Raw genomic sequence first — 11,205 nt, forward strand, 5'->3', positions numbered from 1 at the left:
AGCGGGTGGCCCTCCTCTGAACCCTCTCAAGGCAGGCCACATCCTTCTTAAAGTGTAGTGCCCAGAACCTTGGAAAACCCCAGACCAGAGCTCCCTCTCTTCCTTACTCCCTCCCACCCTACGGACAGCCCAGCTCTGCTTTTGTGCAGAGACAAAAAATAGTTAATGAAGGTGCTCCACTTTGGAATGCCTTCATCTGAACCCTTATTAAATGAGGGTTAATCTGTTGTGCAACTTCTGTCAGAGCACAGCTGTAGAGTGCTTTCAAAGGGGTGATTGCATGACAAATATCACCTCTGTCAGCATCCACTAGAAATCTTAAATCCTAATGTTAGGCTTGTCCTCCTTAGCCTTTACTATCCTCTTTACAGGGATTTGAAAACGCATGTTTATGTGTACACTTGCTCTGTCTTCCTCCTTCAGCATGTATTCTATGCAAAACAGGAATTAAAAGACACTGCAGTAAGTGTTAGTCTGACATCAAGGGTAAGATGACAAAGTATTTATATGGCAAATAGAATTTATTCAAGCAACTCTCCTCAGACCTCAGCTCCCAAGTGATTCAAATCTTTGTGTAAAGATTCTAAACTTGTTACTGAGTTAGAGAGAAAGAAATGACAAGTAAAAATATGAGCCTTGTGACAACAGTTCTGATACCAGTATAAAAAAATTCTAGAATGCAAAGAAGAAAGGCTCATCTACATGTGTGCTTTACTGCAGAGTTGACTAAGTCTGATGATAAATTTGCTGATGATACCAAAATTTGGGGTGAGGTGAGCATGCTAGTAGGGAGGAAAAAACTGGAGCAAGACCTGGATAGGGTACAGGGGTGGGCTAACAAAAACAGGATGCGTTTCAATACTGACAAGTGCAGGGTGCTGCACTTGGGCAGTAGTAACCAGCAGCACACTTATAAAATGGGGAAACTCCCTTCTTGAGAGCACAGAAGCAGAAAGGGATCTTGGAGTCATTATTGACTCCAAGATGAGCATGGGCCGACAATGCAAGGTCACGGTTGGCAGGGCTAACCGGACCTTGTCATGCATCCACAGGTGCATCTCAAGTAGGGCCAAGGAGGTGATCCTCCCCCTCCACACGACACTGGTCAGGCCACAGCTGGAGTACTGTGTCCAGTTCTGTGCGCCCCACTTCAGGAGGGATGTGGACAGCATGGAGAGGGTCCAGAAGAGGGCCACCCACATGATCCGGGGGCAACAGGGCAGACCCTATAATGAGAGACTGTGGGACCTGAACCTGTTCAGCCTTCACAAGAGAAGGTTTAAGGGGGGACCCTGGTGACTGTCTATAAACTCACTAGGGGGGACCAGAAGGGTTTGGGAGAGACCTTGTTTCCGCTAGCATCCCCTGGCATAACAAGGAATGACGGCCACAAGTTGTTGGAGAGTAGGTTTAGGTTAGACATCCGTAAGAACTACTTCACAGTCAGGGTGGCTAGGATCTGGAACCAACTTCCAAGGGAAGTGGTGCTGGCTCCTACGCTGGGAGTCTTTAAAAAGAGGCTTGATGCCTACCTGGCTAGAGTCATTTGAGCCCAGTTTTTCTCCTGCCCAGGCAGGGGGTCAGACCTGAATATCTACATGGTCCCTTCTGGCCCTACTTCCATGATTCTATGAAGTGTCATCATCCACACATGCACCTGGACTAGTAAATTAACTCTTATGGAAAAGTAATTAACTGCAATCAAACACTTGTACAGACAGTGACTGCAGGGCACAAATTGCATCCAGTTGGCCCAGCCAGGTGGGGGCCAAATCTCTGGCTCCTGCCAGCCCGTCCACTACCCAGAACCCAGGGCTGGCCCTCAGAGCTCTGCCAGCCTGTGGCTGCTCCACCCTAGTTCTAATTGCTGGTGTCCTAGGTGCACGTGTACACACTGTGCCCAGGAGCAGTTAACTCTGTTAACTCTGCTTCAGAGTTTATTGTGTTGCCTTAATAGCATGTGTAGATGCACCTAGTGTGTCAAAGAAGGTTATAAAATTAGTTATGTAAATATTGCTGCTCTGGATCTCTTCTGCTTCTAGTTCATAATCACAAGTTAGATTTTTTTTTTTAACCTCAAAGATATAAAAGTGTTGTATTTTTGCATTTTTTTACAGGTATCACTGCAGAGGACTTTATATCGCAGTATTCTGAGAGAGAGAGTAAATACAACCAGATGAAGAAGCTTCTTTCAGAAATCATCCCAGCCCAACTTGAAAACATCCACATTTTTAGTGTCTTGAATGTCCCAGGTCAAACCCAGGGGGTTGATGTTTGGTTTGCATTTTGTGGGCCATCATATTATAAAGCAGAGAAACTTAATGGTTATGTGGCAGTGTTTAAAGCACAGGTATGTGATTTTTTTCTCTTTTCATGAACTTTTGATTCTTACTGCATCTATTAAAATCTTGTACCTCTTACCTAGTGTAATGTTTGCTTTGAATCATCAGTGATTTGGGAGGTGGGAAGTACCAAGTTGTATGTTGCAATATTTGACTCTCCTAAATGAAATGTATTTCTCTGGCACTTTGGCTAAAAATTTCAAATATTCATGCTTGGAAATTTTGTCTTAAAATCACAATTAGCATCCAACTAGAAATGATCTAATTTTCTGATGTGTAGACTCTAGGAGCAATGTCTGAATATTGGACTCTCATTTAACTGTTAACAGAGATGTCAAAAAATATGTCTTTCAAGCCAGATCCAGTCAGCAGAGCCCTATGACCTGGCCTGTGGATCTCAAACCAACCTCACCCACTTCATGCAGCATGTGCCAGCCCCTAGCTCTGCTCCATGTGGTGTGCAGAACTGAACCATGTGCACATGTGGCACCTGCACCAGACGAGCCCTGCACGCCCAATTTGTAGCAAATCTGCATTGTGCCTACAAGCTGGCCCTGCATGCCACATGCAGTGCACGTGGCATGTGGGGCTGCATGCATTTCACACTGCATACAGTGTGCAGCACCGGGGCTGGCATGCATGCTGCACACAGGGCCAGTCTATGGGCCTGATCTGGCCCACAGGACCAGAGGAGTTTGAGAGCTGTGGTTTAACTTTAGGCACATAACATTGAAAAATTTTACTCTTAGGCTACTGAATTTCCTATAGGATCTTCAGAATATTCCAATCTTCAGAATATACAGCTTCTTCTACAGAGGCTATGACATAGTCCAAAAGTGGGGTGTGCATAATTCTTGATGTTTCTCTCTCCTCCCCCCAACTTTTGCCTTTCTATTGAAAGGCTCTGTAACTGGAACTCCAATGTTTAGTCAAACATTTCATCTTTCTCTGATCAGAAAGCAGAATAACCTTGTTCTTTTAGAGAAATGTGGGAGTTCCTTTTTTTGTTTTGTTTTTAAAGTGGTTTAAGTATTTACCTAAAGCTCCAGTTATTGCTGCAATTAAAGTAAAGTGACTCGGGGCCAGATACCATGGTATGTGTTAGGTGCCAAACGTAGGAGTAGGTGCCTAAATGTAATTCTCTTCTACCTTGTTTGAGTCCCTGAAAAAAACATTAGTGTGTCTACTTTTTTAGTATGCTATTGTCTTAGTCTTAAGGCTAACATGGGAAAAAGCAGCAAGGAGGGGAGGACTCACCTATCTTTTGCATTAATAGTTAAGAGGCAGTTTTCCAAGGCTGTAATTCTGACTCTTAGAAGTACAGAGCTTCTCAGTGAAAAATTATATCAATAAAACAAACTTTCTTCTACAGCTGCAAAACATCTTGAACGTGAACATCACACAGGTTGGTGTAGATGAGTGCAAGACTGTGAATTGCACTCGCAGCACTGGCTGTGTCAGCACATATAATTACAGCCGTGTACCCACTATCACTACTGCTGGAAATATCTCGCTGGTGTCTGTTACAGTCCTGACAAGTGCCTTGTGCATCTGTGCTGCTCGGGAGAGCCAGCATCTCTCTTGTTCTGCATACTGGACAAACCCATGTTTTAATGGTGGCACATGTGTGGACACTGACTTGGGTTACAGGTTAGTAAAGTTTTCCATGGCACATACTTCTCAGTCAGTTGTAGGAAGGATGTGTGGATGTATATTGTTAAAACGCATATCGTTTTGTACTGGCTGCTCTGTTTGCAAGCTCAGAATAAAGCAGGACCACGCCCCAGGGGTGGCCATGATGCCTCTTGGCTGCCACATGGTTCCTGCCCCACCCATTTCCCAGAGTACCCTCCCTTTTTGTCTTCCTGCCACGCCTCGATGGAATTGTTTTTCTGTTGTGAAGGGAGGCTGCCCCAGGGTCCCTAAACAACCCTAGCCTGCCTTGACCAGTGAGTCCCACCTGTATCCAGCTAACCCCTAGTCCTGTTCTTCAGTGCCCTATGTGGGGCACCCCTTGGCCCTGTCAGTGCTCCAGGGCACCAGTTGCCTTAAAGGCTATTTGTGGCCACCTTCTGCCCCTACAACGATGCCCATGCCTTTCAGGTATTATTCTAGATCAGTGGCTTTCAGCCTGTGGTCTGTGGACCCTATGGGGGGCCTCAGATTATTTCTAAGAGGTCCGCAAAGTATGACTTTGATTAATCAAAAGTATGTAAATACCATAATTAAAATTCAATGGGATCTGTACCTTCAGTCAAAATTTCCAAAGGGGTTCACACCTACATTTGAAATTTTTTAGGGATCTGCAAATAAAAATGGTTGAAAACCACTGTCTTAAAGTAACAGGAGTCCTCTGCCTCCCTGTTACAAAACCAAAGACTTCTCACTTTTCTAGAAGGTACTTAAGTTCACTACTGGTCTGTCCCCCCTGCTCCCCTCTCTGGTGTCAAAGTGCAAGAAATGCATATTCTGTGTGATATAAATGTATTTTATTAGTTGGTTTAATTAATTGCATAGCACATCAGTGACCAACTCTATTCCTGCTTTTTTTATTTTTTTGTGTGTGCTGGGGATGGGAGTGGGGTGACCAGTCTTCATCTACAGCATAATGGCAAACTTGGAAGATGAGGAAGTGATACCTTCAAACGTGTGACCATTTTTTCATTGCAGGGAGGCCCAAGATTCTGTGTGCATTTCACACCTGCCTTGCCACTTCTACCCATCCCACTGATGCTTGAATATAGCCATCCCTACAATGGAAAGGCAGCAGCAACTACCCAACAGTTCTTACCTTAATTTCTACTTTGTATATCAGCAGTTCTCAACTTTTTTAGATCCAAGGCACTCCTCCAAAACTTTTCAAAATTTAGCAGAACCCCATTAAGAGCTGATATAAATATTATATTATAAATATTTTTTTTATTATTAACTAGTATATAATTCATGGATTATATAAATTATAATTAAACCTTATTCACTACTTCAGGCAGCTGGCAGGGAGTGCTTACCTACTTCTGTCTGACTGAACACATGATATAATTCCAGTGCAGCAGCAGACTCCCTACACGTGGCTCCAGGTCACTAATGGAGATTGTGAACCACTGGCCCAATTTCTTCCCTTAGATATCCCAGGACAATTCTGCTCCTCCACTCCCTTCCCTTCCCTTCCCCCCCCTCCAGACTCCAGTATTGTGGCCCTAATGGACAGAATCCAGGAATACCCAGGCGGCAGCAACAAGGTGCTGAGCTGCATGCACAACACATGAAAAGTGCTGAGGGGTTAGGAGCGACAGGGACTAGGCAAAAGAACACATGAGGCCTAAGAGGGAAGAGGGAGGCCAGCCGAAGGGGTGCCAGCATATGGTAACTACCACCACACACCTCAGTTTTCAGGAGGCGTGTTAGAGCTGAACCAGCAAGAGCTGCATATTGAAATTCAGGCAAGCATAGTTTTTCACTGCAGCCACTTCTCAGTTCAGCTCTGACCTGCCTTTTGAAAATTGAGGCATGCTTCACAGCTTCACCTGGCAGCAGGGGTGGCAGTGCTGGCATTGTGGCACCCCTGGCAGGTTCTTGCAGCATGCTGGTTGAGGAACACTTTGTTCCATGTTAAACAGAAATTGTAAAAGCCTTGTCCATGGTACAGTTCTAAACAGGTGCCAGTATACTGCTCAGTTTCATGAAACACAGAATATCTTGCTAAAGGGGAACATAGAGACTCTTCAGAGCTTCCTGCCATTCTCATTCATTCAGCTTTGAGAATTAGTCTTGGGACTTTTTTTTTACTCTAATTTTCCATGTCTTCCTTGGTGATGGGTTCTCCCTTTGTCCACTTGTCTCTTCTACTGTAGTTGCTAGAGCATACAGAAATATGTGAAGTATGAAAGATTCTCTTTTTTTCTCCCAATTAGTCTTGTCCCTTCCTTTATCATTTCTACTTCTCTTCTACACTTTCCATCTTCCCACTTGCCATAATCTATGTTCTCATCATTCTTCATACCTGCCTAAATCTTTTATACACCATCAAAAAGCCTTTTCCAGCCATAGTTTAGTAATATAAATTAGGGGTGCTCAACTTCTGGCCCACAAGCCAAATGCAGCCTGCTGAACCATTGCATCTGGCCCATGGGGCTCCCCATGGGTCCAGAAATTTGATAGTGGGGGAGTGGTGGCCACTAACCCTCCCCCCTCCCAAACCCCTGCATAGCTGATCAGTGTGTGCTACACACCCCACCCCATGGGGCCAGACCAGGCCTCCACTTCCAGTTCTGGACTTCCAACCCCTCTCATGGGGCCTAGTCATGCCCCCTTCCCTCCCCGCAGGGCTAGATTGGGACCAGGCCATGCCCCCTGCAGAGCCAAGCTACACTCCTTACCCCCTGCAGAGCCGCACCCTCTTTGTTCTCTGTGGGGCCTGGGTTGGGCCAAGCCATGCCCCCTACTCGATCAAGCTCCTTTTTCCTGTAGGGCTGCATTGTAGGTGGCCTGGCCTCTGACCCCCACTGCATGGCCAGTTGGCACCTGCCATGCCTACCTTGGGCACCAGACTGGAACCACTGACTGGATCTGACCTGTGGACAGACCAGGCACCTGCCAGTCTGGCTTGCCTGGAAAAAGATTGAAGACCACTGATATAAACAAAATAGTTTGAAATCCTAGTGGTATTACCAAAATGTAACCATCATCATCCTAATCACTGTTTCTAAATTGAATCCCTTTTCTATATCCTTTTCCTGGTTTGCCTGTTTAGACCATAAACTGTCCAGAAAAGATGACTGTTTCCATGTATATTAGTATAAAGTTCAGCATGTGTGCAGGATTACTGCATTAAACCACTGTCATGCTAACTAGCCAATCTCTCTTCACTTGATAGTAAACAGTGGTTTTACATATTGGCTTGGTTTAAGAATATTTCAATTAATAAGATTGTTATATGGACAAAATGTGAATTGTTAGCTGAAACTAAATCGCGCTTCTAAAATAAGTGAGCAAAGAACATTTTATGAGGTGGAAGATATACTAGTAATCACCAGAGACAAGACTGATTATGAATTACTACAATGCAAATAGAGGACTTTTGCTGTGCAATAAGTACTTTTTCTTTCCTAAGGGGTGGTATTCCAAGTTTTCATGCTGGGGATGGAAGAAACAAATTCATTTTCTTTTCCTTTCTTTTTACAGATGTAAATGCCCTGCAAATTTCCATGGACCTGAATGTCAGCAGACAAAACATACCTTCAGAGGGCATGGATATGCCTGGTTCCCTCCCATCAAGCCTTGCTTTGACAGCCGTATCTCTTTGGAGTTCATTACTGAAGTGGCAGATGGCCTTCTGTTGTACAATGGACCAGCAGCGAATGTGCAAACTGAAGAAGTGGAGGATTTCATTGCATTAGGTTAAAAATATTTTTGGCTTGGGAGGGGTGTGGGAGAGAGAGAGAGAGAGAAGAACTTAGGCCTTTACTTACTGTACTTGTATTTATAATTTTTGAATGCCTTCTTAAGGAAATGTCCTTAGAAAACAATGAAAATGGAAAACAACCAACCAATACTTCAGTTTGTTCATTTTTTATTATTGTTCCTGGCATTAGAAGCTTAATGCTACAGGTATTAGAGAAAAATACAGTTTTAAAAGATGCAAGGTATATGAGGTAGTATAATCTGTACCTCATTCAAGGGCTAAAGTTATTTTTAAACATGTCTAGTTTGCTAGTTCACTAGGATATTAATAGTGATGCGGTTGGCTTTTGTACAGGAAAAGACTTATTCAATAACATTATTTCCTTTTAGAGCTCTCTGGTGGTGTCCCATCACTAACTCTGAGTCACGGCTCTGGGGTGCTTTTCCTGCAGCTGTCAAAGGAAGTTAATGTTGCAGATCGTCGCTGGCATAATATAAAAGTTTTAAGCAATGGAAAGGCAAGTGCATATACAAGTAATCCTACAAAACTTGAGTTCAGATATCTGATATATATTCATGAAATAAAGAACTCATATATATTCAGGACCCCTCCTATAAGCAGCTGGTCTGTCAAGGTACTTTTCTGGTTACCTCACCACCATATTATCAATGTGCACAATTTATTAGTTTGGTTTTCCACCCCACTTGTTGTGGAGGGAACATTGTCTTGTGATTAGGGCCTAGGATTGTGGTAGTTTGACCAGCCAAGTTCCAGACCTTTTCTCAAGTGGCTGGCCAATGGTTCTTGGATACACGTTTCTTTTGTAATTCTATAAGTGCCCTTATAGAGCTATAGAAAGCTAGCATACTTATGTTTAAGCTGTTTGTAGTACAGTGGATCCACCATAAAAAAGTTCCTGTTTCAAGCAGAAAATGCTTTGTAACGCTGCCATTCTGTAGCATTATATGCAATATGTGAACAATTTTATGTAGCACTACAGAGGGTCTTTAGGACCTCCTGCATCCCAGTGCTCCAGTCTCCTTCCCCCTTCTAAGTGGGGAACAAAGGAGAGCAGCTGGCAGCTATTACAGAGCCATGGCTGCCCTGCTCTGCACCAGAGTGGCAACAGAAGGTTGGGCTGCAAGAGATGATTAGGCTGCCATGACAGCAAGAGCTGGAGGCAGCTGCAGTAGAGAGGCTGCCTCACTGACAGGCTTCTTTGAGGCTGGGAGAGTAAAAGAGTGGGCCCCGACTGCCATGCAGCTGGAGAGCTCACCTTTGAAGCAACTTTTGTAGTGCTCCAGCCAGGAGGCTGTGCACATGTGCATACCTTGGTAGCACCTTATTCTGGTAGCATTACATATTGATACGTCTGTCCAAGTCCTGAAGACAAATTCCTTAATTTTTTTGATCCACCAGTTCGATTTTTATGGTGCTATGCAACAAGAAGCAAAATTAAAGAGGCCAAAGATATCATTCCTTCCTCTTTTGTGTAGGAGGAATCTCTGCTAATCGTAGAGATTTCTCCTTACCTGTGGTGCTAGAACTGCCTGTAAGAAAAGTATGGGGGCATGTCAAGAGTTGCAAATATGGCATAGCCTGAGGGCAGAGAAGAAATGAGATTCCACTCTACTCCATTGCATCATGGTTTTAGTTTTTATGCTGGGGCTGGCAGCTGTGATTTAGTTTCCCTACTTGAGCACAGTGAAGTATCAAACCTGCTATACCTGATTCCTCCTTTGTAAAATAAGAATACTGATATGTAATTATTCACCTGTGTCAAGCTTTGAGATCTTCAGGTAAAAACTTGGTTTTATTTAGTAGATTTTCTTGCATTGTTATTTATATTTAATGGCACTGACCTGTTCTGATAGGTGGAGTCAAATTTATAATTTAAAAAAATACAATAATTTTAATGCAATGCAATTTCCATTTTAGAAAGTGCAGCTGATTCTTGACCACTGCATAAATGTTACACTTGAAGACAAGGACAATGATCTTAAGGAAGTCTCTCAGATAGATTCATCAGCCTGTGAAGTTTCAGAAGAGACTCCAGGAACTGCAAGGTAAAAACAGAACAAGCTGGCAACAAAACTGCAGAAAAGAACAAGAAAGTAAAGAATCAGATCAGCATGCTCTTAATTGAGTTGTGTACCACTAATTCTTTTTTCTTCCCTATCTCCACAACAATGGAAGATTTCTCAATGTTCACCAACCCCTACAGCTGGGTGGAGTCAAGAGTTTGTCCCATGATTTACAAAGGCACTTCAACGGATTTGTTGGCTGTATACGGAATGTCATCATTGACAGCAAGGTCAGGCTGTAAGAAAATAGTTTGGTGGGATAACTTTGCTGACTAAAGCTGCTTCAGGTGGTGGTTCATTCTTTCTTGTCCTTTCTTAGGTTTATGATTTGGAGAATCCTGCGGAGTCTTTAAACAGTGCTCCTGGCTGTGCTCTGACTGATGGAATGTGTCAAAGGGCTGGGGCACTGTCCTGTGGTGTTCGTGGCAAGTGTATTGGTGAATGGGAATCATTTACTTGTGACTGTTACCCTGGATATGCTGGGCCAAAATGTGATCAAGGTATGGCTAGTTTTAGACAGAAATTAATCCTAAGGGAGATAAATGAATATTTGGGAATAATCAAGACAGATAATGTGATAGATAATTGTCGATGCCAGTGTTAGTTCAGCAAGTCATTCTTTCCCTCTGAGTAATTTAGATTTGCAGAGATTTCTTTGTTGTTGCACAAAGTAAATGTTATGGATAATAGTCTTAGCAGGACTTGCTTTAACTTGTGTGTGACTTATTCTCAGAGCATTATTTCACTACTTGTGGGAGTGAAAGCTTGAAGAAATTGCATTCTGAACATTTCTTTCTGTGGCTCATGTACACCATTCACTTCAAGTCTGTTTTTTCCTTTAATTCTAAAACAAAGTGCAATAATTACTGCATGTTTTAAGATCTCATGGTGGCCACAGGAGAGGAGGGATGGTTCAGTGGTTGAAGTGTCAGCTTGGACATGCAGGTTCAATTTCCTGCTGTCATGTGCTTCTAGTGTAATGTGGGACAAATCATTCCACCATCTTGGCTGTGTCAAGATAAGCGTGGCTGTGAGGTATGTGACACCACATACCACACGTTCAGCTGTTCTCCCCACTGCAAAGTAGTAGCTCAGGAAGGGGTGGTTTTTGACTCCAGGAGATCCCAGGGTCAAAAAAACCGTGGAAAAAACCATAAATGGCGCATGTATGGTGGCAGTATGCATTGCCCAAAACTGGAGCCTGGGTGGCTGGAACTGTGCTCCAGCTGCCGGCCAGGATCCGAGTGGCAGGACTGCTGTTGCTGCAGTGCCAGGAAGCCCCCAGGACCCCAGCTAAGGCTGCTGGGGCCAGCCCAGTGCTGGCTTCAGTCTCCTCTACCCCCCTGGGGTAACTTGCCATGTGCCAGAGGGCACATAG

General features: G+C 43.8%; 1 protein-coding gene across 1 annotated transcript in view; it reads left to right on the forward strand.

The window, feature by feature from the left end:
* Nucleotides 1–11,205, forward strand: part of LOC109305054 (neural-cadherin-like) — a 95,582-nt gene that overhangs the window by 46,431 nt on the left and 37,946 nt on the right. The window contains exons 20-26 of the mRNA XM_019527948.1: nucleotides 2,118–2,350; nucleotides 3,715–3,992; nucleotides 7,524–7,738; nucleotides 8,133–8,260; nucleotides 9,682–9,809; nucleotides 9,940–10,057; nucleotides 10,147–10,327. Coding sequence (XP_019383493.1) covers nucleotides 2,118–2,350; nucleotides 3,715–3,992; nucleotides 7,524–7,738; nucleotides 8,133–8,260; nucleotides 9,682–9,809; nucleotides 9,940–10,057; nucleotides 10,147–10,327 — 1,281 coding nt within the window. The remainder of the gene's footprint in view (nucleotides 1–2,117; nucleotides 2,351–3,714; nucleotides 3,993–7,523; nucleotides 7,739–8,132; nucleotides 8,261–9,681; nucleotides 9,810–9,939; nucleotides 10,058–10,146; nucleotides 10,328–11,205) is intronic.

The sequence above is a fragment of the Gavialis gangeticus genome, unplaced genomic scaffold (assembly GCF_001723915.1).
Source record: "Gavialis gangeticus isolate Ggan-Ray unplaced genomic scaffold, GavGan_comp1, whole genome shotgun sequence".
NCBI lineage: Eukaryota > Metazoa > Chordata > Crocodylia > Gavialidae > Gavialis > Gavialis gangeticus.